Genomic DNA, 25,774 nt, shown 5'->3' with positions numbered 1-25,774 from the left:
CGTTTTGCATAGGACAATGGGTCACCCCCCTTCTCAGAATCTTTTTGGATGATATTTTTGCTGCCATGGTTACCGTGAGTTTCGCCAAACCCCCTGTGGTGGGTGTAGCTACACAAGCGAGCGCATCTCCTAGCGATTCAGGCTGTAGGACCAGGCAGCGAGCACACCACCCGTCGGGCAGTGTTGTGTCTGGACTAGCCCCTGCTCCGCTGGGAGAAAGGGGGCTCCCACTGGTGGGTAGCACTGTTTGATCACACCAGGACAGCGGCCTGGCTGTGCTAGGTGCTGTACAGGCGTGATGGAAAAGGTGTTTTCCTGCATTTCGGTGGAGAGCGTCAATCGGACACATGGTGATTGCAAGGGATGTTGGCGAGAGGAGGGAGGGGGGAGATAGTTGCATGCGGTGCCAGCCTCCTTGACTCCTGCGGGCAGGGGGTTAGCTGAGCCACGGGGAGAGGGGCTGTGGCTGGCCAGTGTAATCCCCAGTCACCCTAGGAAGCTCTTCCCCACCACTTCCAAGCTGGTGACTGACTGGTGATGGGCTGTTCTGTCGCTAGGCGGCTGCTGGGGGCAGGGGCTGAGAATCTCTGCTGAGCCTCGGCCTGCTCCTCTGGCAGCTGCGTGGAGCTGTGCTGACTGGCCACGGAGCGGCCCGCTTGAGGGGGTGGCTGGGTCTGATGTGGGGAGAGGAATGGGGGGCGGGTCCTGAAGGATGCCCGTCTCCATGTCCCAGAGTACCAACACCGCCCTATTACTCACACGGCAATGGCTCGCGTAAACCGCAGGCTGGCGGCAGCCCCTCAGGAGGATGGGCATGGTTAGGACGGCAGTGGGCCACGCTCCCCGTTGGACCGCCGTGGGCTTGGGACCTAGAAGCGGAAGGGACGACGTGAGGAAGGGACGGATCTGGCTCCTTGTCACAGCCCCTCGGCTTATTTCTGTGGTGAGCCTGGCCTTGCTGCCGACGGAGGGGCTGTCTGACTCGCTAGACCTGTCCTCCCGTGTGTGAGGGTCGAGGTGACCCAGCTGTTCACCCTGCCGCGCCGGAGCAGCTGCCCTGGAGGAGGGTGCGGTCAGAGGAACCTGGGCAGCGCGATTCTAACAGTGTCGCTTGGTGTGTCGCGCTGAAGCCTAAAACCTCGGAGCCGGGGGTAGACGAGGGACACGAGTCCAGGCCTGACTGAGAGCTCCTTCAATTGCCAGTGTCTGCAGGCTTCACTGCCTCTTACCATCTGGTTCTTACATCTGCCGCCATTTTGACTTCATTGATTATCGTTGTTCGTGCGGCGCACAGCAGCCACTGCTCTACGGCTCATTGTGATGTCACAGGTAACTCAGCCAATCACAGCCCTTACTCTACAGCCGATTTGCCTGCAGCCATTTCATTGGTTGCATGAGACTGCCCAAGTGCCACCTGTCCAAATCGGCATGGCCAGAGGTGCACAACCCCCTCGGACGCAAATCCGAACAGCCAGCCCACGCCACAACCCCAGACACACACAGTCCTGTGTGCAACGCCCACCCCTCACTTTCTGCCCATACAAATCCAAACGTCTTGCCCACACCACAACACAACAAGCGCACACCAGAACCCCCAACATCGCTCTGACGCCAGGAACATCTGAGGCAGCCTGAAGAGGAGGAAACCACGGCAATTGTGGCTAGGAGCTCCCTTTCTTAGACTGTGAGCAGGTTCAGTCATCAGTGGGACTGCAGTCTGGTGCTGCCCAGTAAAGTGGAGGGTGGGGGTGTGTCACTCCAGAACAGCTGGAGTAGCCCCCCATTCTTCCTGCTGCAGGGGCTGCTTCAGTCCAGCTGAGACAGGCCCCCCTGTGGGGCTGTTACAGCCCCCTACTTATGGCAGGTGGGGAGTTACTCCAGCCCCACTGGAGTTAAACAGTCACATCCCTAGTCCGGTGTTTAAATTCTCCGCCATCGTCAGCTTCCTTCGCATGTGATTTTGCAAGCCAGGCCTGTGCTAATCCCTGGGACCTGAACGCCTGCACTTTTGTGAAGTGCCAGTGGCTGCGTCTCTGTTGTCAGGGAGGCCTGAGGACAACTTCACGAGAGGTACCCAGGCATTGGCAGCGAGGAAACCTGCATCGCTTGACTCGTAATCGGATCTGATTTGTTCTGGGAGATGGTAAAATGAAGCCCCATCACGGCCTCTTTACAAAGTCCCTTCTTACGAGTATATCGTGAGAGCAGCCCGTTACTGAAGCTGGGTTAGCTGACCTTGCCAACCAGTTTCTTAGCCTGGGGAGTTGATCCCTCGTGTGTCAAATTCTAAAGGCAAATTTTGAGCCATCGTAGGTGCTTTATTTCTTGTCTTATCTTGCCCCACTTTCTTCACAATAGGAAACGTCCCAGCTCCCGACGCTTCCCAGAAATCCCCTAAGATGTCTCAGGAAAAGGAAATTGTATGAAACAAAATGTGGGGTGGGTGGGTTGGTTGAGGGGGGCGTGTTTTTGTAGGGTGACATACTTGGTTTTTGGGAGAAGGGCTTGGCTACGAATCATTTTCCCACCCAGTCTTGGTTTGCACATTCTGAGTCTGGCTGGGTGGGTTCAGCAGCGGTGGGAACAGGGATGGTCCTGCCTCCTAATTGATCCATCTAAAACGTCTGCCTGGGCCCGTTTTCCATTTGCCCAGGATGGCCTGAGAGGAGACCCACAAAGAGCAATCAGATCCTGATTACACCTCTGAAAGCGGATTCCCAGCACAATCTGGGAGCCTCAGACCCTGACTAGAGAAGCCGGATCTTCCATCACCGGGGCCTGGCAATTGGCAGATGGGGTGGTGTGGGCTAGCCTGTGGGCAAAGCTTTGTTCAGCTGGTCTGAGAGATTCTTACCTGTAGCGGTATCACCCTCTGCTGGCTGGCTGGAGTAGCACAAACAGCCCCGGTAGCAAAGATGCCGTCTGATATTTTTAAAGCCGCATAATGGCCCGTAAATTGCATTTCTGGTCCAATAAGTGACTCTAAAAATGGCTCAGCGTATTCTGCTCCCTGGAGGTCTTGTGCTTCCGTCTGCTGACTTGTCACTCCTGTTCGCTGTGCTGGCTCTCTGCAGGGCTTTGGGGATGTCGCACTGGTGTCTGTCGCACATCATGCAGCACCCGCAAAGCTGTGCTGGAAAGGTGTTCATGCGGAACGGGCTGGTTCGTGCTTGTGGTTAGAAAAATTATTTTAGTTTGGAAAGGGAGTGTTGGCCTTTGGGGTGCTGTGAAAGATGCAATATCTGGTGCGGCCCACCCCGTGCACTCTGGATTTCTCAGCTGGGACCCCCAAAATCGTGAGGTTGGCTTAAAATCGGGAGACTTGACACCAAGCCAAAAGTTTCTCAGCTTTTTCTCTGCAGCCACGTGAGTCAGAAATTTAGCCTTCATGAGACAGTAGTGCGAGGTTCTCGCCTGCACCCCTGGCTTTGGCACGTGGGGCTGTAGCAAAGCCACAAAATAGCATGCAACTCCAGAGACAAGTGTGAGAATTGGCCATGCTGAGCACGGCAGTTTAATGGGGCATCCTGGTGGCCCCTTTCCTGGCTATAAGTGCACCCAGCAAGGAAGACACCATGCCAACAGATGCTTTTAATTCTGTAGGGCCCGCACACCAATCCCAGTATAGGCCGTGCACTGGCTTAGAATATGGGAGATGTGAGTTCAATTCCCAGTTCCTAAGAGCCCTGTGGACCGTGTTTCAGAATGCACAGTCACTGATGTCAGGCTTCAAGTGAGACCTAGCGTCATGGATTCTCCAGCAACAGGTAGGGGCTACGCTTTCAGAAAGACAACTTGGAACATCCTCTGGCTCAGAGACCAACCAACTCCTCCCGGAGAGAAGGCAGACTGGTGGCAGAAGAGTCCGAGGTGTGTACACAGCAGGAGCCTGGGAGGCCAGTCCTGGCATAGCCAGAATGGCAAAGAAAACCAAGAATCCATCCAGAAGGGGAGGGAAGGAGAAGGTCTCCGGGAAGGTGGAAGTTTGTGAGCGGTAGGGTTTGTATAGACAGCCGGTCATGGGGAGGGAAGAAGTTAAAAGCCGTGATCTTCCATCCTTCCCATCCAGGAACTGGGACCTTTTCATCTTACCTCTCACTGAGCCAGTGCAGGTGGCGATGGGCTGTTGCCAGCTCACCCCCATGGAAAAGGCACGACCACACCAGCACCATCTCTGCATCTACTGTGGTGAGCCATGGCCCTGCATCTCTGCCAGCTCCGTATGAACTCCAAGAAATCGGAGGAGGGGGCGGGGAATGTCTCCCACACTTTGGCCAGATCGGAACGCATCCAGAGCCCCACCTGAAGTCTCCCCACAAGCAGGTGTCAGTCCAGTTGGACAGACCCTGGGCCACCTCTACAAAATCCTTCCTACCAGCCTCAATCAGCTCCAGCGAAGCTGAGAGCTTCCTAGACACCGTGGCCACCTGGATTCTGCAGGTATCCTGGCAAGGCCCCACCAGCTCTGCTTCCGGCCCCTCCCTTCCTCCCAGCCAGCCCCACAGCCTCCAACCCTCCCCTCAGCTGTGCTTCCCACCCCCCCTTCCTCCCAGCCAGTCCCCCTCCCCCGATATCCCACGGCCAGCCCCGTTCTGCCAGACGCCCCCCCCCACTAGCCCTGCTTCCCATTGGCCCCCCATCTCTCCCGGCCAGCCCCGTTGCCCCCCCCGTTAGCTGTTTCCAGGCCCCCGCGCCCCCCGCTTCCTGGCTGGCACTGCTCCCTTCCTGGCCACTCCTTCTCCCCCCCCCCCCTTCAGTGAAGCGTGCCCATTTTTTTTTTTAAATGAGTACCTGGTAACCCCTAGCAGTGATCCTATCCCTGTGATTACCACAGAGATTTACACTGAGAAGCAACTTGCCTCCCCCCCCCCCCCCCCCCCGGCTCCCAACACCCCCAGCCCCAGGTTCTGCAAGGCTGCTGGCACAAAATGGTCTTGGAGTCTTTTTTTTTTTTTTTTTCGTTCAACAACTTTGGTTCCCCCTCGTCCCCCCTTCCCTCCTCCCCCCCCCCCCCCCGCTTTTTTTTCCTTCCACAGAATTTTTTCTTGGTAGTTTTTTTTTAACTAAGGGGGGAGGGTGGTATTTTTGTTTCAACCATCTGGCAACCCTACTCGTGGTACGGCTCTGCTACCTACCCCAATAAAGGAGAACTAACAACTTAAAATGCACCAGCAGCAGACGAAATTTTCTACGTTCTGGGTCCTAGTGGCGCCCCCGTCCCCTCTCCCCCCACACAGTCTAGCACCTGAGGCGGCCGCCTCAGTTGGCCTCATGGTAAGGCCAGCCCCGCTTGGGAGGAGAAACAATGCAGCTGGTATAGCCCTAGGAGAACAAAGCCAGGTCCCAGGCTGAGAGCTGGCACCAGGCCTGGCTTCACCTGGGAACAAAAGCGCTCGGTTCTACATGTCTGGGAACCTGACAAGGGAACTTGAACCTTCACAGCCCAGGCTGGTAACGGGATATGGAGCCTTTTACCTCTCGCTCGCCGCTTCCCATCCAGCTCAGGCTGCTGGTGCCTGCCAGCTGTGACTGGCTCCTAATCGCGGGTCTGCGGCCCCTGGATGAACTGAGTCGGTGGGTTCTCTCAGTCCAGTCCCTAGGGAGCAAGGGGTGTCTAATCACACAACCTCTGGCCGCTGCTTGTGGACTACGCTTTGCCACTGCCCTGCCTTGGCCCTGGCTGTGAGATAAGCCACCTCCCGTCTCAGGGCCGACAGGCCGGTCCGTTACTATATAGGAACAATCACACTGAGTCCTACCAAAGGTCCATCTAGCTGTGTCCTGGCTTCAGACAGTGGCCAATGCCAGGGGCCCCACGGTGAATGAACAGAACAGGGAAACAGAAACAGCTCCTGGCAAAGGCTCGGGACACCCTCCCTGCCCATCCTGCCTAATAGCCATTGGTGGACCTATCCTCCATGAATGTATCTAGTTCTTTTTGAAACCCTGTTGCAGTCTTGGCCTTCACAACGTCCTCTGGCGAGGAGTTCCACTGGGTTGTGTGAAGAAATATTTATTTTTATTTGTTTTAAACCTGCTGCCTGCTCATTTCACCCCCTCATCCTTGTGTTAAGAGAAGGAGTAAATAGCGCTTCCTTATCTCCCTTCTCTACACCACTCGTGATTTTTTAGACCTCTGTCATATCCCACCCCCCTTAGTTTCCTCTTTTTCCTCTCCGCACGTGGCAGCCATTCCAAACCCCTAATCATTTTTGTTCCCCTTTTCTGAACCTTTTCCCATGTCAATATTTCTTTTTTGAGATGAGGCGACCACATCTGCATGCAATATTCAAGATGTGGGCGTGCCATGGCTTTAAATAGAGGCAATATGATACTTTATATCTTATTATCTATCCCGTCATATATATAGTAGCCCAGTGTCTGTGACTCTGTAGAGTTATGTGTTGCCTCTGGGGGGTGCCGTTGCCTCCCGCCGTGGCGCTCAACTGATTCTGCGCCGCTCAGCCAGGCTGCCGCGGGGGAGCAAGCGGCTGTTTGGGCTCCACGGTCCCCCGAGTGAGCGGCAGAAGTGAGAGGAGAAGAGAAAGAGAGACTGAGAGAGAGGCAGGAGGTGGAGGAGAACTGTGGGGGTGGGGGAGAAGAGGCAGGAAGAGAGAGAGAGAGAGACCTAAAAATCCCGTTTTATGATGGGCTATTGGCTAGTTCTTAATGATTCCCATTAGTCAGTTTGCCTTTTTTGACTGCCATTGCACATTGAGTGGATGGTTTTTGTAGAATTATCCAAGATCTCTTGCTTGAGTGGTAACAGCTAATTTAAACCCCATCATTCTTCACGGATAGTTGGGGTTATGCTTTCCGATGTGCGCTGCTTTGCATTTATCAACATTACATTTCATCTGCCATTTTGCTGTCGAATCGCCCAGTTATCAGAGATCCTGTTGTAGCTCTTTGCAGTCAGCCTGGGACTTAACTGTCCTGAGTAACTTTGGTATCCTCTGCAAATTTTGCCACCTGCCTGTTTTAAGCCCTTCCTCCAGACCATTTAGGAATACGCTGAATGGGACTGGTCCCACTACAGACCCCTGGGGGAGACCACTAGTTGCCTGTCTCCATTACCCGGCTGATGGATCTCCCCAGCAGGTCTGTCCCATGCTGGGATGTCTGAGCCCCTCTCCCCTGCTCTAAAGGGGAAGCTCCCCTGTTTCCCCTTCAGACTATAGTGCTGCCCTTGGGGAAGAGACTGCAGGGGCTCCCCAGCAGGACAGGAGCTGGGACTTCCAGGGACCTGCCCTGGGATTTCACCTCTGCTTTAGCAGCAGGTTAAATCCCTGCTCTAGGTTTGCAGAACTTCCCAGCAAGAACGGGGATCGAAATCTGATCCTCCGGCCCTGAAAGCCCAGCCCCCCTGCCACTGGAGTGAAAGGAGGCTCTCCAGAGGCGGGTAGGTGGGTAATCGTGTAGTCGATACAATTTGTACTGGCCACACGATGAGTCGGTAAGGGACGGCGCTACCCCCGCTGCGGCTCTGCAGTTTAAACATAGCAAGAGCTGGGCAGCCCGGCTCCTCCTACATTTGAACTGCAGGGCCGCAGCGGGGGTCAGTCCTGGACCCGGTGTGAGTCGGGACTGAGCCAGACTTGCTCAGTCCTGGCTCGTGCACGGTCCAGCAGTGGGGGTTGAGAGCTGGGACCCTCTGTGGACAGGGGCTGTTGCCGGAGAAGCCTCCCTGCCCCCTCCCCACTGCTACCTCTGATAGAAGCAGCAGTGTGGGGAGGGGCTAGTGGTACTGTGGAGACAGTGCTGGGGGGAGCCAGCTTTTAAGCTGGCTCTCCCCAGCACTGGCTCCTGCTTTGCCCCCTTGCTGCCTCTGCTCCATTCTCTTGCATTAGTCCAATAACTAGTATTGTGCGCTGCTAGAGAATCCTTTTCTTTTTTTTTTTCTGCGGCACCGTTTTCAGTGGAGTGACGCAACATCAGCGCTAACCTGGTGTCTTGTGCCAGGCAATTAAAGTTACAGTCTCTGCCTGCGCCAGCTGCCCCCCGGAGCTTGCTTTTGGTACAGGCAAGCGGCTTCCCAGGCACAGACCTAGTTAACGGGCGCACTCTGTCCCAGCAGGGTTCATACATGGCTAAAGGGAAGGCAGGGGATAATTCTGGATCCACTTTCCTTTTAACCCTTTCTTTGCCTGACACGTGATCCAGGGTGATGCACAGGGGTCTGGATATCTTGATGCCTTTGTGAAAGTAACCCCACACAGCCCTCTTGCCGGGGGCATTTTAGAAGGTAGATGTGGGACTAATCAGCAGAGGATGGTCTAATGGGGTGATCAGCAGCCCAGGAGATCTGAGTGAGACTGGACCAGCAAAGCAGCAATGGCTTTTAGGGACGTGTTAGTGGGACCTAGATTAACACTGGTGTCGTCACCGTCTGTGGGGTAACTCACGGTAGTGGGGTTAAGTGGTATGGGGGCGTAATGGTAATGGCCGTTAATTAGGCGGATAGATTTCAGTCTATGTGGGCAAATGTCTCAAAATGCTTTACAAAAAGAGCCCTTGCCGTAAAGATCCCATCACCGATGGCTGAAATGCAGCTGCTTCTGGGGTGGAACTTGCAGAGTAACTCAGATGAGGAGGCGAAGGTAGCCTGCCTAACTGAAATGACAGAAATTTAGTCAGTGGATGTAATTGTTGGATCTGGAACTTGGCCAGGACCTGGGGTTAACATCTGGTGAAAGGTGCCGGGGAGCATCGTTACGGGTGCTCATAACTTCTGAGTTCAGTCTCCTCGGAATGACAATCACTGCAGCGACAAGAAAGGCGTCTCTCTTTCTCTCTGGCGTACTTAATAAACAGGGAAACCTAGTTGGGGGTTTTAAGACTAGAAAACGCAGCTCTGGCTGTCGGTGTCTGTTCAGTGGAAGGCGCAGCGGAGATGGAGCCAGCTGACTGGCTCAGATCAAAGCAGGTCGTCTTCAGGAAAGATCAAATAGTGGAATGTAAATCAATGGAAATGTATTCCGGGGAGCTGGGCTCCTTAATTAGCTGGAGCCCGGGAGTAGGACAGCAGGAGGCTGCTTCAAAGTCGCTCTCCAAAGGAAGGGCTTGGTTTGGTGCAGCTCTGCATGACACCAGAGCCCGGATCGCTTATAAGATCAGCATAAGTCCTTTTCTTAAAGAGCCACCTGACACCGGGTGGTGGTGGGGAGGGGAGACGGGAGAAGGGCCGGAGTGCTGCGGGGCACAGAACAAGCCAGCCATGTGCTCCAAAGTGACATGGGGTGAAAGATGGAGTGGCCATCATCCTGGAGCCTGGGAAGTAAAATCCCGTGTAATTGGTTAACAGGTTAAACATATTGTTTAACTGGTAAACTGATTAAAGGGGCAGCTGCTTTAGCTCCCACTGGTTCACCTTAACCCGAATGCGGGGGAGGCTTACTGGTTACACATTCACATCTGTAGAGGTGCAGGGCTGAGTTGGGAGAGGCGGCTTCTTTCACTCCATACTCTGCTCAGGCAGGGGATTGGCAGCCAAAAGCCAGGCCGGTGGTAACCCCCTGGGACACTGTGGAGTTCATCCAACACAGCCTTATCTCCCCCCAACCTGCTCCCGCCTCTGCTATTATTCCTCTTACTCCCCCGGATGCAGCATCCCGTTTCCCAGCGGCTCTTGCGGTTCACTCTCCTCTTGGCACAGAGTCGACCCTCGCCCTTCCTTAGCTCCAGCTTGGTGCTCCTTGTCCTGCCTTTATGCCCTTCTAAACTGAGGGAGACAGACAGTACCAGGCGCTGCAGTGTGGCATGCATGTGTAACCCCACACACGTAGTGTGGGTCACTGTCCCTTGGAGCGGCACTTAGACCACTTACAGCCAGAGCTAAGAACAAGGGAGCTCTGCAGCCTAAGCTGAGAGCCAGCTGGCTTTATCACTCAAGCTTTAGAGGCTCCTGCACTAAGCGCCAGAGGTCCCAGGTTCAAATCCGCCCGGCGGCAGTTACACGTGCAACAGAGAAGACACTCTGGGATTGATGGCAATATTGTAAACATGCAATGAGCCTGACCAGGCACACCGTGTCCGCAATCGGTGCAGGAGTTTATCATTCACTAAATACGACGATCTTGGGTATATGTCTGTGTCCCCTTTGTATTGTGAGTTAGGGAGAGGCAGGGTCTGCCTGTATTTCCAGACTTGTGCTGTGTTTCTGGACAGGACTACGAGGCGCTTCTGTGCCAGCTTGACACGTGCTGTGGCGCTTGTGTTGGGGGCAAAGGAAGAATGAGGAACATGGCGAAAGGAATATCAAGGGCAGCTGCATCTTCTCCCTTTTGCCTGCGTTCCTGCTGCTTGCCTCTGGAGTGGCTGTTCTGCACACTGCAGCTCTGATTTCAATAACCCACTCAAGCCATGTCTGTGTCCCAGAGGGAGACTCAAGCCAGCTCACTCACCAATACCACTAAGAACCCAATATGTGGACTCTGACATCTTTGGATGGATGCAACCCCTTTACCTTGTAACATATGTCGTCTTGTTTGTTCTTCTCAACAATAAACCTTTAGTGTTAGGTGCAAAAGGGTTGGTTGGCAGCCATGGTATTTTGGGTCAGACCAAACCTGTACTGATCTGCTAACATGGCTGATGCTGTAGGGTCAGAAGAACATTTTGACTGGTTTGGAGAAAGTAAATAAGGAAACTTTATTTACTTGTTCCCATAATACAAGAACTAGGGGGTGACCAAATGAAATTAATAGGGAGCGGGTTTAAAACAAACACAAGGAAGTATTTCTTCATGTCATGCACTGCCAATCTGTGGAACTCCCTGCCAGAGGATGAAAACCAGGACTTTATTAGGATTCAAAAAAGAGCTAGATAAATTCATGGAGGTTAGGTCCATCAATGGCTGAGAGCCAGGATGAGTAGGAATGGTAACTCTAGCCTCTGTTTGTTTGCCAGAAGCTGGGAATGGGTGGGAGGGGAGGGATCACTTGATGATGCCCTGTTCTGCCCATTCCCTTCTGGGACACCTGGCATTGGCCACTGTTGGCAGACAGGATACTGGGCTGGATGGACCTTTGGTCTGACTCAGTGTGGCCGTTCTTATGTGTGCTTATGTGGATGGAGGTTTTAAAACAACTTTTCACCTAGGCCCAGTACAGAGCAGATTGGAAGCCAGAGAACTGGCATGCAGTAAGGGGACTGTGTGATTGCTTCGTGTAACTGACAGGAGAGTGGTAACAAGCAGGCTAGTTCCCTCTCTCGTGGGGTCCCACTCACTGTGACGTAGTGGGGGTACTTGCTGGGCTGTGGTGACCCCTGCTGTCTGGAGCAAGACCCAGCAGGGAAAACCTCACTATGCAAAGGTAATGCCAAACTTGTTGAACCAGACACCCCCCGTGGAGAGGAACAAAGGAAGGTGGAATGCTGCCCTGGCTGGGGGCAGGGCTGGAAGAGAGTGAGTTAGTTTCTGTCTGGGAGCATGGAGGAAGCAGCCTCAGCAACAGGCTGGGGGGTTAGAAGCCGAGACCCCCCCATATCAAGGGGGGCTGAGGCATCCTAGGCCTGCCCTGTAACCTGATGACATCTGTGCTGTGCTGTATGCTGGAGAAGCAATAAACCACCTCTATTCTACTGGCTGGCAGAGTCTGTTTGGGGTGCAGGAGACGGGGACCCCCAACGCGCCGTCACACTCACGTTTCTAATTGGCCCTCTGCTCAGAGTCTTTCACAGGCCACCCTGCCTCTTCCGCAGTCTGTTAGGGTCTCGGCTTCCAATAGGTCGTTCACTGGCACCCGCCCTTGGCGGACGGGATAGGGGAACCCAGACCTGCCCTCTCTCACGGGTCCTAGCCCAGGGCCCTAAGGACAGGCTCAGGCAAGTTCCTGTCTGGCTGATAGGGATTCCTGCCGTAACTCGTCAGCCCGTGGGCCTTAGCAGGGAAGCCTCACCCTGGGCTACTTCCTACCCTGGCTACAGCTGGGGGAGGTCTGCACCCCTCCCGGCCGGCTCCTGGACCAGAGCAGACGGCTCACCGAAGCCGGCCGAGCCCTGCCACTCTCCCTCCCACTCGCTTGCGGTGACCGTCCTCTCTCCTCTTTCGTCTCCCCTTTTCTCCTGTGTCCGTTTCCCTTTCGTACCTCCCGTCTTGTCTCTCCTGCCCCACCCCTCCCTGTGACATCACCGCTACGCGCCCTGGCCGCCACGCCCCTCTCGTCTCATTCCTGGTGCGCTCATAACGCACCCAAGGCGTCCCGCTCCAGTTTGCGGTGCCGCCCATCTGACCCACAGCAACAAGACGGGCTCCGCGCTCCCTGCAGAGCACGGCAACGGGGGCATTCGGAGTGCAGGGCAATCGCACCACATCACAGAGAATTTAACTTCAGTAGCCTGCCAGTCTTGGGAGTATATCTGCTCTCCTTTCTGCAGCCTGCTCTGACTTCGGCATTTCCAGTACCACAATGGTACCCTCTGCTTTCAGTCGAGGATCTGTATATTATTTTTTATTTTTTTCAGGGAACTTGTTCGTGTTGGCACCGCTGCTCTCTTCGGGGAAGATTCAGAACTGCCCATCTGTGTGTCATAGGATCTGTACAGTGAACAGCAGAAAGAGATTCCCCATTAGCTCCAAGTGTGAGGGCCCTGAAGCTGTCCTGATTTCCATTCCCTGTGTTGTTGGGAAGCTCTGAGCAGGGTGCGCAGCATCATGCGGCGCGTGCAGCTCTAGCAGACTGCAGATTTGTTACAGTGCTATGCCTGTGTGAATACCACGGCTCTTTCATAGCTGCACCATGCTGTGAGCTGATATTTAGCCCATCTCCCCTTGCTCCTTTCTTTACTTTCCAGATAACCTGCCCCTAATTAGGTATGTTTGCTGTTATCTTTCCTCTGCCTAGACACCAGGGTGAAATTGCCTCTCTTCCATCCAGTCCTGCTGTTCTAATCTTGTCTTCTGGCAGCTTTCCTGCCACAAAGTGGGTGGGTTTCTCACCTTCCGCTGGGTGGTAAGACCACCTGGCTGCAAGAAGCTCTGCCTCTTCAGCCTAACTGTGTGTTGGGAGGTTTGTTATCCTGTTGATGGTGGCTGTGTCTGAGCTCTCCTTTGCCAGGCAGGGGTCAACCCCCTCGTGCCTGGAATCGTTTCAAGATGCCTGCTATTCTTGGGCAGCAAGAAATCAGGGAAAGAAGAGCTGTTGATAACTGCATTGGCTGGCATCCGCGGGAAGACCATGTGGCCATTACTCATTGTATTGACCTGAGCGAATGCCCTTGTCTTGGCTTCCCAATCTCCCACGCTCTGTCCAACCCCGACTGTAAGTAATAGCCGTAGTGGTAAACCAGGGTCCGATCCGGCAGCTCTCAGACATCTCCATGGGCACCAGCAGGGCGCTGCGCTCCCGATTATTAGCTGTGTTCACTGGCTGTCCTAGGAGCACATGTTTCATTAGGAGCATCTCTTTTATTTCCAGCTGTCAGGTCTAACCTGTTTCTCTAGCCCTCCCATTGCCATGGGATTCAAGTGGCTAGCCCCAGCCCTAAGATTGTGCATCGCACAGGGAGTCTGTCACAGAGGAAGTCTGTCTGTCCGTCCCTCCCTGGGTGTGTGTGCATGTGTGTTCAGGAGAGTTTGTATTAACCCAGTTCATTGGTTATACTAAAAGCACCAGTAGCACATTCTGATATTCTGGCTGCCTGGCAGAGTTAAAGTTTAATGCTTGCCTGAGTTGATTCATCATAATTATAATCTCTAGCACCTACATAGCCCTTTCTTCAGCAGCAGAGTCCAGGGGCTTTCCAAAGCATCAGAACCATCCTCCTTTTTTGAAGTTGGGGAAACTGAGGCACAGGGGTGGAAGAGTGTCACCGAGTAGGCCAGTGGGAATGAACCCAGGTGTCCTGTGTCCCACTATAGTGCTGCAACCACTGGGCAAGATTGCATCATAGTGTGGGTAATTATCCAGTCCCCCTCGCCCTCTGCAATGGTCTGCCCCATGGGTCCTAAGCAATGCTTTTTCCTGGCTGCAGAGCACAGAGTGTTGCGCTGTTACTGCAGGGCTCGCCTCTCCACCTCCCACGCTGCATCTTCCTGGGGGCAAAGCTCAGGCTTAGTTCACCCCTTCTCCTTCGTGATGCCCTGTTCCTACCCATGAACCCAATCCCCCTTCCTGCTGGACGCAGGGGGTGCCGTTGCTCGGTGCTCCTGATTCACACCTGCGTGGTTCTGTCCGTTCTCCCTGGGCTTCCGTCCCAGAGCAGGCTCTGCCCTGGCTGCCTGCAGCATCTTCTCGAGATGTCACCAGTTAACCGGTGACCTGGCCGGGCGCACCGCACTGTACTACAGGCTGAGGATGCTCTAGCCCGTGGCAGGTCCAGCCTGGCTAGATCAGCCAGCTGCAATGAGGGGGCTGCTCCAGCCTTTCACAGGGTTCAAAAAAGAATTAAATAAATTCATGGAGGGTAGGTGCATCAATACTGATCAGCCAGGATGGGTAGGGGTGGTACCCCGAGCCTCTGTTTGTCTGGAAATGGGTGGCAGAGGAGGGATCGCTTGATGAGTCCCTGTTCTGTTCATTCCCTCTGGGGCATCTGGCATTGGCCACTGTCAGCAGACGGGATACTGGGCTAGATGGACCTTTGGCCTGACCTGGCATGGCCATTCTTATGGTTGGGCTGGAGCGGGCCCAAGCCTACAGGATCCCGGTTAAGTGGTTAATTAACCGGTTAATTGTAATGTTTAACTAGTTAACTGATTAAATGGGATTTTACAACCCTAACCTCCTCTGTCCATCTGGCACCACAAGTAGGCTGTGTTGACACGGATGGTTGCTCTGATCTTGCAGCACTGCCGTGTCCGTGCGGGGAGTAACTCCCTCCGGATGGGGCTGTCTCCCTGGGGTGGTGGCTGGTCCTCCAAGGCTGAGGACAGAGCCCTGTGCGGACACAAAATTGGCATCCGCAGCTGCAAAAATGAGCCGTGGATGTTGCATCCTCACCCGCGGATATCGTCAGCTGGAGCCCTGCAAATCGGCTACAGCGTTGGCAGGCTGAGCTCTCCTAGCTCGGGCAGCCGAGCTGCGTGCATTCAGAACCTGAGCCGATTCGGCCCTTGTGGCTGATCAGCCCGCCGGGACGCGGCTTTACTGGAGCCCTGCTCTCAACCGGGGCAGGGCGTTCCTGCCACCGTGCTCTGAGCGGGGGCTGGGTTAGATGAGGCCACCGGGTCTCTGTCGCGGCTCTGTGCTGCCTGTGGAGCCAAGCCCTGGGCCAAGCCCTGTGGCAAAGATATTCCATACAGCCAGCATTCCCGGGGCAGGAGACGTCGCTCAGCTGGCAGGCTCTGAATACATTTAAAAAGCAGAGGCACAGCATCTGGGACTGGGCGTGAGTCGGGAATCAGCTGATTCCTGGCTCGTCCCTGGTCCCACTAACCCTCTGCCTCCCCTGCTCCCCACAGAGACGGTGCTGGGGGGAACCAGCTTTTAAGCCGGCTCCCCCCAGCACCGGCTCCTGCTTCCCCCCCCCCCCCCCTTGCTGCCTCTATCAGAGGCAGCAAGGTGGGGGGAAGTGACTAGCTGAGGGACTAGTTGACTTGCTTTTGCTTATCGGATAACTGACTAGCCACTTACATCCCTACTTCCTGTCCTAAACGGGTTCGTAGCTTCGGCTCAACAGTTGCCGCGTTCCTCCCCAGAGCTGACTGCACTGCAGTGGTGAATGAGGAGACGCCTGCATGTGCACAGCCAATGAAGCGCACTGAGATGCGGGTGTAAGCTAATATTCTGAGAAATGGCACCTACCCGGCGCTCTGCCCGATGGGGTCGCTCTTCATTCAGAGACTCCAGCTGCATATTATCTTGGGGCGTCGTCTCCCTCTGGGGCAAACTTTCCACAACGTTGCTCCTCCATTTCATACCCTCTGATGGTAGCTGCTGCATCACTGGCCTGGCAGGGGAACATCCTTTTGGGAGGCGCTGTCACTCTTCAGACCCCTTTAACCTCTCCTACCAGACCCTCCTTGTTTGTGGCGAAACTCAGAATGATACAGCCTCTCCCTTCCCCCTGGTTCCTGTGCCAGGGACTTGCTGTATCTGATGGCAGTTGAAGAGGGCCCGAGTGAGGCAGCGTGATACAGACTTCATGATACACAAAGGGAACTAGAGGCCGTGGGAGAAAAGTCTGCGCTGGGGGAGCTGTATATTTTAGGGGGTTGTGTGAATCCAGTTATGCATTTGTACAGCCCCTGACACCATGAGGCCCTCATTGGTGCCTGCAGGAGAAATAATGATGCTGCCATTGGCTTAATTGTCTGAATTTTATGGCGCTATAAAAGGTGGGGGAAGGGGCTTACATTTGTGAAGCCTCTGGGAAGAGAGTGGGGTGAATGAACACAGGACAGCGGGGTGGGAGGCTGGTCTGAGTGACCTCATCATGCCGTGCGTGTATGACTTCCATCCCATGTTTGAGCCGCTCACAATCTTCAATGGATGTATCCTCCCACACCCTTGTGGGGCACCCCCTTTGTAAAGATGGGGAAACTGAGGCACGGGAGTAAGTGTGGGCTATGGGCCGGGCTGGGTCAGTCCTGTAGGATTCAAGCGGAGTGGGTGGCCACTCCGTGTGTGTCAGGTTGTCACCCGCTCTGTCTCTGCAGTGCAGGATGGAGTGCAAGGATATCTCGGCAGAGACCCTCTACGACGTGCTGCACGACATCGAGTACCGGAAAAAGTGGGACACCAACGTCATCGAGACCTTCGACATTGGGAAGCTGACCGTCAACTCGGACGTGGGCTACTATGCCTGTGAGGAGCTGGGGGGGGGGAGGAAGAGCCCTGGGGGGCAGTTAGTTGGGTCCTCTGGAGGGGGCCAGGGCTGTTACAGGCCATGAAGTGGGTTAGGCCCATGTCTCTACAGTCGCCCCTCCAGTGCGCCTGAGCCGCTGCCCTTAGCATGGGCAGAGCCACCGTCCGGGGGGAGATGGGCCAGGGACATCAAAGCTGAAAGGCTGGAAGTGGGGGGCAAGAGACCATAAACCAGGGGTGGGCAATAATTTTCACAGAGCGGGCCACTGAATGAATTTTGGTACCAGTCACGAGCTGACTCCACCCCCTCTCCGGAAGGGGTGGGGCCTGGGGCAGAAGGGGCGGGGCTAGGGACCAGCCTCCCCCAGAGTTGTTTGTGGCCAGACATTGTGTAGTAAAAACACAGCAAAGGGCTTGCGCCACTCCCACGTTGCCTGGCAAATGCTGTGAGTTGCTGCGCCTATTTAAAAGGTGACCGGGAGCCATTTAAATAGGATCCTGTTGCCTGAGCCACCACCTGAAATTTGGTGTCACGAGCAGCAGGGCAGAAATCGAAAGCAGCCAGATGCAGCCTGCGGGCTGGATCCAGGTGTTAGGCGGGCCGGATCCGGCCCCTGGGCCACATCTTGCCCAGCTCTGCTTTAGACCGTGGGGAGAACTAGGAGCAGGGGCTGTAGCATCCTGGGGTAATGCTGAGAGAGAGAGGCGGTCCAGGGACCTGTGGGGATGGATATTAGCCTGTGGCTGCTGAGGGGGATAGGGGAGACTGGGCCTGTTTAGTGACACGGAGCTGGGGGAGTCGGGGGGGGGGGGAGTCTGATCCCAGCTCGAGAGCCAAGTCCCCTCTTTTCTTCCCAGGGAAGTGCCCCAAGCCCCTGAAGAACAGAGACGTCATCACCCTGCGCTCCTGGCTGCCCATGGGGGCGGATTACATCATCATGAACTACTCGGTCAAACACCCCGTGAGTGTCCTGCCCCCCGCGGATTAAACGCCCGGGGCTGGGGGATCGGCTGTTGGTAACTTGCCCCAGCACCGGCTCACTGGGCCACCTGTGGCTACACCTCCACGTGGGCACATCTGCCGGCTGTCCCTCAGATCCTGGCAGAGCGACTGCCTAGACACTACAGATACCATGGACTTGCCCCCAGTGCCCTGCCCAGCTCCTTCCCCTCCTTGCTGTCCTGCAGCATGTTGGGTGCTGCCGGTACCATCGCACCCCAGAGATGGCTGCATTTGGGGGGAAAGGAACCATAGAAACATCAGCTGTCCTCACACCGCTGTGGGCGCCCAGGACACGCACCCCCAGGAAGTGTTACTCACTAGAGTCACGGGGAACCTCGCAGCAGGGCTCACACTCAGGTACTCCTATACAAAGGCTAGCTCAAGCACCAGGGACCTAAGGGAGAATCTCCATTAGCTGCTATATATGGCCTCTGACACACAGGTGGGCATTCGTATCCCCCTTATCCAGGAGAGGGCAGGATTTCCCAGGCCTGCACACAGCTCATCAGTTCGACACACTATTCATGTTACACTAACACAGCCGTAGTACCCCGAGCCCTGGTGCTTACACTGCTGACTTGCGTTGGACCCTGGGTCTGTCCAGAAAGGATCTGGGTTGGTAGGTCTCTGGAGGGCACTGGGTGAAGTTGTGCAGTAGGCTTTGGTCTCTGCATGCCTGGGCTTAATGGGCCGGCTTCCTGCCTGGTTCCATAGGTCATAAAGCCTGCCCATGATCTGGTCCCATTGATCTTAGCTGCTTTGGGGAGTCCTGGCTGGGGGCAGGGGCTGGGGGGGACAGAATGGAGGCCCTCTGGCTCAGCTGTCCAGCTGCTTCTCCCTCACTAGCCAAAGCTCTGAATGCTGCATGGAGTCAAGCCACATGACTGGGATTTGTCCCCGGGTGCCCCCAAGTGAGGAGAGGGGGGCTTTTGCTCCAGCCCCAAATAGAAAGAGTCGGGGTCCAGTCCTGCTCCCCCTGACCTCGGTGTCAGAGCTCCGGTCCTCTTCCACCAGATCCAGGACCACCTGCGAAGTGTGGAGTGTTTGGGCCCCGGATTCTCTTGTGCTCCATCCCCGCGGAGTATGGGCACCGTGTCAAGCAACACCCCTGGCAGGCCACTCCCCCCAGCTCTGGGGATGGGAGGCTAAGCCCACGCCGTTAGCCAATGGGCCAGCAGACTAACCAGCCAAGGGTGTATTATCTGGTTCCTTCTTTGTCCTCCCCGGACCAACTCACGTACTTGGCCTGTTTCTCTTCCCCTCCCCTTTCTCTGCAGAAATACCCTCCAAGGAAAGACCTGGTGAGAGCGGTGTCCATCCAGACAGGCTACTTGATCCAGGGGAGAGGAGTCAAGAGCTGCTCCATCACCTACCTGGCCCAGGTTGACCCCAAAGGTAACCGCGCTGCCTGGCTGTCCTGGCTCTGAGGGGCTGCTGTGCTGCCTCTCTGGGGACTCTATCGGAGCCTGTTCCCTGCCGCTTGCCATGGCTCTCACACAGTGCTTGCCCTGGTGTATGTCCGAGAAGGTCTGTCAATGAGTGAGTCTGTCCGTCTGCTCTAGAACTCCTCCTGGACGGGAAGGGCAAGGAGCATCAAGTTTGGGGTGCAGTGTCCTCTTGTCCCAACTTAAAGCAAGGTCGGGGTTTGATTGTGCCAGGGCAATGGGATGTGCCTGGAATGGGAGTGCTTCTCATGACATGGAAAGGGAGGGCTCTGCTCGCAGGGACAGTAATACTGTAGAATGACCACAGGGGGCAGCAAGGGGCCAGAGATGGGGACCAGGACAGTTACAACGTCATTGGGGCAGCAGGAGGAAAGGATGGAGAAAGGGACAGCTATCTACTGTATTTGAGAGCATCTGTCTGTCTGTCCTCCAGCTGGAGGACATGTCTCCCTCTCTCAGCTATGTCCGCTGCAGCGGCCACGGGGAGGCGCTTCTCACCTGTCCCCAAGCTGCTCCAGTGAGAGAGGGCTGAAATTGTCCTCTCCCCTAGGGTAGCCAGCATACAGAACCCCTCATCCCCAGCCCCCCATACTTCCTGCCCCCCAGGCACCCGTTAGGGCGGGGTGAGGGTGAAGTCCCTCCCCCTCCAATTCATACGGGGACATTGCTGACCTGAGCAACGTGGGTAAGCCTTCTAGTTTGTCATGAAAGAGGTTATGTTATTTTTTTTACTGACATGGCAAACCCAGCGGTGCTGGGGCTCAGCTCTGGCAAGCCCTGGGCCCAAATTGGCACTGCTCACTAGTCCAAAGACCTCTCCCCTCCCCCCGCCTCGCGGGAGCCATCTCCGGTGCAATCCTGGTGCCTGTAGAAGTCTCCCCCGTGTTTCTACTCCATTCTCCCTCACATGGGAACATCTTGCCCGCCTCCGAACTTGCGCCCAGCTCCCTTAGGGTGTCATGCGGCTGAGAGGCGCTCTGCAAGGTAGTCGGTTCTACTGCTCTGAGCCCAGTGAGCCTAAAGCCTTGCCAGGCCTCGGACATTTGTGCCGGGACCCCGACAGCAGAGCCCTACCGGCTTACGGGTCTCAGCCGGAAATCCCAGCTGTCGGGAGAATTGGCGCTAGCTGAGAGGGCTCTGCTGCGGCAAGCTTGGGGAGGAGAGACGTTTTGTCCTGGGGAAGCGTCTGGCTGCTGTAACGCCCCCCAGTAGAGCACGAGAGCAGCGCACCCTTTCAAGGGGAGCCGATGCAGCCGTGGGTGGAAAATCTCAGGGGCAGGCTGCAGTTCCACTTACAGTGCAGGGCTCCCTTTGCAGCGAGGCTGGGGGAGATGGGCAGACCCGGCCCCTCTTCCACTCCGCTGAGTCCCCTGGAATGCTGGCTGCGTCCGGCCTTCCTCTGCCATCTACAACTGCTCCCTCCCCGGACCTCCCACATGTTTTCCCCTGTGGCTGCTTGCTCTTGTGGTAGCATTGACCTGTCCTCCTCCAAGGAGATGCCTCCGAATGGCCCCTTCGGGAGGGCTGACCCCAGTAGCACCCAGGGTGGCAAGTAGTTCGCTCCCGCTAGGGACACGTCTCTCCCGGGGGGCCAATAGAATCACTTGGGCCGACAGAAGGGGGTGGGACCTTGGATGGAAGGGGCGGGGCTAGGAGCAACCACTACCCCCCAGCCAGCCCTTAGTGCCCTCTGGAGTGGTGATTTAAAGGGACCAGGGCTGCAGGAGCAGCCAGGAATTGCTGGGCCCTCAGGCAGCTGCCGCCTTTGTCATCCCTCTACCCCCCCCCCCCCCCCCCCCGTGGCGGGCCTAGTCTCATCCATTAGCAACTGTGTGTTACCGGTCCCCTTCTGTGCTGATCCTCAGAGGAAACGAGTCCTCTACCACCCCTGAGACAGGCTTTGGCCCTTTAGCTCCCGCTGCCAGCTTTGGAGGCTCATAGTTCAACTCCAGCGGCCCTCTCCCAGGTGTCCAGGGATGTCCCGTGCGGACGAGCCACTGTGCCAGGTCTTTGCCTTATTCTCCTTGTCTCTGTTGTGCAGGTTCTTTGCCGAAGTGGGTGGTGAACAAATCGTCTCAGTTTCTGGCTCCAAAGGTAAGTGTCCCGCTCCGGTCTGGTTATCGATTCTATCCCACCGTCATGTCTCTCCCTGCAGGTTCTCTCCTCCTCCCCATGGAGAGAAACTCCGGATTGCAGCCATCCAGTCCACAGGCCTCTCGAGTCTTTATCACGCGGTCGCTTTGGTTTTCCATCCGCCCAGCCCTTACTGCAGTAGCTCAGGTGGTAAAGCCGCTCAGGAACAGTGCCCGAAAGTGATGGATAGTGGCAAATGGGGGGAGGGCGGGCTCCCTTTGCAGCGATGCTTGGGGAGATGGAACAGTGTCCGAAAGTGATGGATGGTGGCAAACAGACACACCTGCTGCTGAGGCCACAGTTTAATTAGTACCCTGGTGACGTCTCCCCTTGCGGTAGCTTCATCAGAGAGCATCACTGTCTATAAGGAGAAGCCCAGGGAGAAGATGCTGGGTGTCAGGGTGCCCTTGATCCCAGCAGACAAAGGTGGAATAAGATCCAGAGGGTGGCAACGGAGATTAGAAAAATTCCAGATGGAAACTGGAGAGCTCTGAGCGAGGGTCGCTAACCAGTAGGCCTGCTGCTCAGCAGCAGTGAAGTCATTGTGTGAAATGGGGGTAGGGTGACTCTCTAAACAAGGGTCTGGCTTAGCCACAAGGTCTTGGGAAGGGCGGTTCTGGTGATGGAGGTGGGATAGAAAGTAGGGATGTAATAATATAGTCGATGAACCGATAAGCAAAAGCTTACAGGTTAATGCTATAGACTACACGCACTTCCCTCTCCCCTTCTCTTTGCCAGTACATTTTTCAGCAGGCTGGCCAGCAGCCTGGCTCAGTCCTGGCTTGCAACAGGACCTGCTGTGGATCTGCATGTAAAGTGGATTAGGAGCAGAGCGGGCAGGCAACCCAGCTCAGTCCTGGCTCATGCTGGATCCGGGACCTACCCCCATTTCAGCTCTGCATTTCACGTGTATTAAGAGCCGGAGGGCAGGCAGCCCAGCTCAGTTCTGGCTTGGGCTGCGTCCAGGAGCTCAGACGCCCCCTAGACAGGGGCTGCTGCCACCCCGCACTGCTGCCTCTTTGTCAGAAGCAGCAGCACAAGGCGACAGGCAGCTGGTCCGTGAGGGGAATGGTTTGTAAACTGGCTCCCCTCGTGGTCCAGCTCCTGCCTGGCACCCCGCGCTGCTGCCTCTGATACAGAGGCTGCTGGCCCCGCCCCCGGTGACTAACCGATAAAATGTCATGAGGTTACTCAACTATTCGATTAACCGATATTTAACATCCTTAGTAGAAAGCAGGGGGATAAGAGTGGTCTGGACAGGGCTGCCTTTGGAGTCCAGTCATGCTTCTCCCTTCACTAGGATGTGCCCGGTTCTCACAGATCACCCAATCAACCTCGATTCCTTCTGGGCTGGGAGGGGTCACTGGTGTGCCAGTCAGGGGCTGCAAATCCCATGAGCTGTACTGGTGCATTTTATGCTGCTCGCAGGCCTCTGGAAGCAGGCATGACTCTCCTGCTGCCTCTCAGGGACTCTTGTCAGGCTCGCTGGCCAGAGCAGTGCCTGGTGGGTGGGACTGAGGTAATAGGGCGATTTCAGTCTACCATGCTACCCCCTCCTAAGCAGGGTTCCCTCTGTTTTCCATCCATGTGCAGAATAAATTTTGTGCCGTGCACTGAGGCATGTGTGGATGTGCACCACCAAGAAACCTAGCTGTGGGCGCTCTACTTGTGTCCCCTCACAAATTTCTCTATCCCTTCCACACTGTAGGGACACACCTTTACCCAGTTCCTAGGGCTCAAGGTATAACAACGCAGGTTGGCAGGATCTTTAGCCCCTGAAAGAGCCTCACACGGCAATGTCCTTATCCTCTATTTATTGACAATTCCCAAACAAGCAGAATGTACATGCTAAGCACACAGTGTCATGCTCACTGATCCTGATGAAGGCAGGCAGACTTCCCCTGTTGGCCAGGCAATATCAGTGTCTCTGGTCTTAGGCTGTGTCTTGGAGGTGAGTTCTTCTTTTCCAGGTCTTCCCCCTCCTCCTGGTCCTCTTCCAGCCTTTTCTTCCTTCTGTTACTTCTGATCTTCTTCTTTCTGATCTCCTCCTTGGACCCCAGTTTATATAATGAAACCTGAGTCTTGCTTAGTTATACCTTAACCAATTATTTTAGTATAATTTTACTAACCAATCATACCAAAATTACCTAACCAATCATACCCCATCACTTTAATTGATTTACACCTAGCAAAATTAATTATACAGCAGACAAAAACAGTTACAAACCAGACAGAAATCACACAGTCAAACAATAGGAAAGCGTAGTGACAATGGTCATAGGATGAGGAGTCCACAACATTCTCCATGGATAAGCAGTTTCTTGCCAGACAGAATGGTGCGACTTAAGTTTTATTTACCCATCTTGGGATCTGTTTCTTTAGCTGGTGACAGTGGGGGAGCGATCAGGGCAAAGTCCCCTCCTCACAGCCTGGGGTGACACTTTTTAATACAATTTAGATGGAATTGTGAGTATGTGACTCCAGGCCTTACAGTAATGGCTGCTACTCTTCAGTCTGGCTGCAGAAGGCGGCTTTGGTTCAGGCCTAGCACAGGCCTTCCATCATGGCTACAGAAAAGCCAGATTGTTACATACTAATCAGCTGGGCAGCATTGCAATCTCTCCTGGGTTGCCGCCCACGTGCTCAGCTTATGGGGAACAGTGCTCCTAAGTCAGGCAGAAGGGAAAAGGGCAGCCGTGACGTGGGAGTGGGGCAGTATTCAGGCCTGGGGCAGCCTTCTTGACCGTGCCTGGGTCCCTAGCGCTTTCCTAGCCTTGCCTCTCACCAGAGACTGCTGCTGTCTGCAAAACTTGCATGTGCTGCACCCCCCTCACAGGCCTGGGCCCGGACGACCCTCCATCACCTCAGAGGGTCCACACTCGAGTAGCGCCCAGCAGCCGATGCTGCCTTGTTGGCGGGTGGCTCGTGTGACTCTCACCGGTCTCCTGCCTTCTCTGCCCTCTCCCCCAGGCCATGAAGAAGATGTACAAAGCCTGCCTCAAGTACCCCGACTGGAAGCAGAAACACAACCCCCATTTCAAGCCCTGGCTGTTCCCCGAGCAGAGCACCCTCCCCGCCGTGGCACTCTCGGACCTCTCCATCCAGCACGCCGACTCGCTGGAGAACATCGACGAAAGCAGCCTGTCCGAGACCAAAGACGACCGGGGCGACGGCAGCGACGAGGACAGTGTCAACTGAGCCACGTTCACTTCCGTGCCGCCTCCCCCCCTCCCCAGCTTCCACACACCCCTCCTTGTGCCCAACTGGGTTTATTTTGTCTGTGTATCCAGTGCAGTTTGTGTAACCTCATTTCCCCCCCACTCCGGCCAGTGGTCAGTCAGGACGTTCCTCAAGCAGGCCAGGGATGGGAGAAGGACCGTTCCCCTCCTGGTGCCAGAAGGCATCTAACTACCTTTGAGGGGCCAGGAAGTGGGAACCCCAGGCTCCGAGCAGGATGGGTGCCCTGGAGTGTGAGGGGGAAGCGTGTGTCTCTGTTGGCTGAAGAAAGCAGGGAGGGCAGGGTGGGACCTTGTGGGACCAAAGAACAGTCACCATGGGCCGAGCCATCTTCAAAATCAACCTCGAGGGGCCTTCTGGGAGCGTGAGCCGCCTTCTGTGCTCTGCCTGGCAGCGTTGGCAGGGCGCTGCCTTTTCGGAGGGCAGGCCAGCGCTGTCAGTGTCCAGGGAACAGGAGGAGGAGAGGGAAGGGAAGAGGTCGGGCATGTTTCCCTCAAAGGAGGAGGGCTTGGAAAACACCTGCCCTTTGGCGAAGGAGATGGCTGAAGCCGGACTGGCGCTCCCGGAAAGCCCCACGCTCCCCGTGTCGTTAAATGGCTGTCGTCTGCGTTTTCTTTGTTCTCCTGTAACAGTTAGAATTGCCTTTTGCTGACTGAGACTAGTTTACGGGACCCGTCTCCCTCGGGGGTCCCTGGCTGCGCTGGGACTCTCCCAAGGGGGTGGGGACCCCGAGGGGCCCTGGGCTCGCTTGTGAGAGGGGCCCCAGAGGTCATGACACATGAATATTTTCTCTGCGCTAGAATTAGAGGCCTTGAATCTGGATTTTTGAAGCCGGTTTCCTTGAAAGAGCTCCCTGAAACCCCCCGGTGTTCCGTTTCATGGGGGAAAAGGAGATTTTGTACCTTGTACTGGAGCAGTTTATTTAGGAATAAAATGACTAAATCAGGCAAGAAGGACGGCTCGGCGTTTTCCTTACCGCTTGGACGACGTCCGTCGGGCACTGATCGTCGGACCCGCTTCCTCCTCTAGCTGACTGGGCACCTCATCCCAGGGAGAGGGGCTGGCAGCTGGGGCCATGCTCAGGTGGATGTCCAGCTGGGAGGAGGCTCATGCAAGGGGAATCTGTAGCTGCCTTGCTTAGCCCTGCTCCTGCGGGGAAATTGCAGACTGGATGGGCCGATGCTGGCTGGGCCCTGGGGGCTGACCTT

At 55.5% G+C, this 25,774-nt stretch overlaps 1 protein-coding gene across 1 annotated transcript in view; it reads left to right on the top strand.

The window, feature by feature from the left end:
- Positions 1 to 25,519, top strand: part of STARD10 (StAR related lipid transfer domain containing 10) — a 43,300-nt gene extending 17,781 nt beyond the window's left edge. Inside the window, exons 2-6 of the mRNA XM_075919631.2 lie at positions 16,601 to 16,748; positions 17,607 to 17,710; positions 19,029 to 19,146; positions 21,238 to 21,290; positions 24,300 to 25,519. Coding sequence (XP_075775746.1) covers positions 16,601 to 16,748; positions 17,607 to 17,710; positions 19,029 to 19,146; positions 21,238 to 21,290; positions 24,300 to 24,527 — 651 coding nt within the window. The 3' untranslated portion in view covers positions 24,528 to 25,519. The remainder of the gene's footprint in view (positions 1 to 16,600; positions 16,749 to 17,606; positions 17,711 to 19,028; positions 19,147 to 21,237; positions 21,291 to 24,299) is intronic.
- Positions 25,520 to 25,774: the final 255 nt, after the last annotated feature.

The sequence above is a fragment of the Pelodiscus sinensis genome, chromosome 1 (assembly GCF_052426305.1).
Source record: "Pelodiscus sinensis isolate ZL-2025 chromosome 1, ASM5242630v1, whole genome shotgun sequence".
NCBI classification, from domain to species: Eukaryota; Metazoa; Chordata; order Testudines; family Trionychidae; genus Pelodiscus; species Pelodiscus sinensis.
Note: the sequence above shows the minus strand (reverse complement) of the source record. Positions and strands in the feature narration are given on the sequence as shown.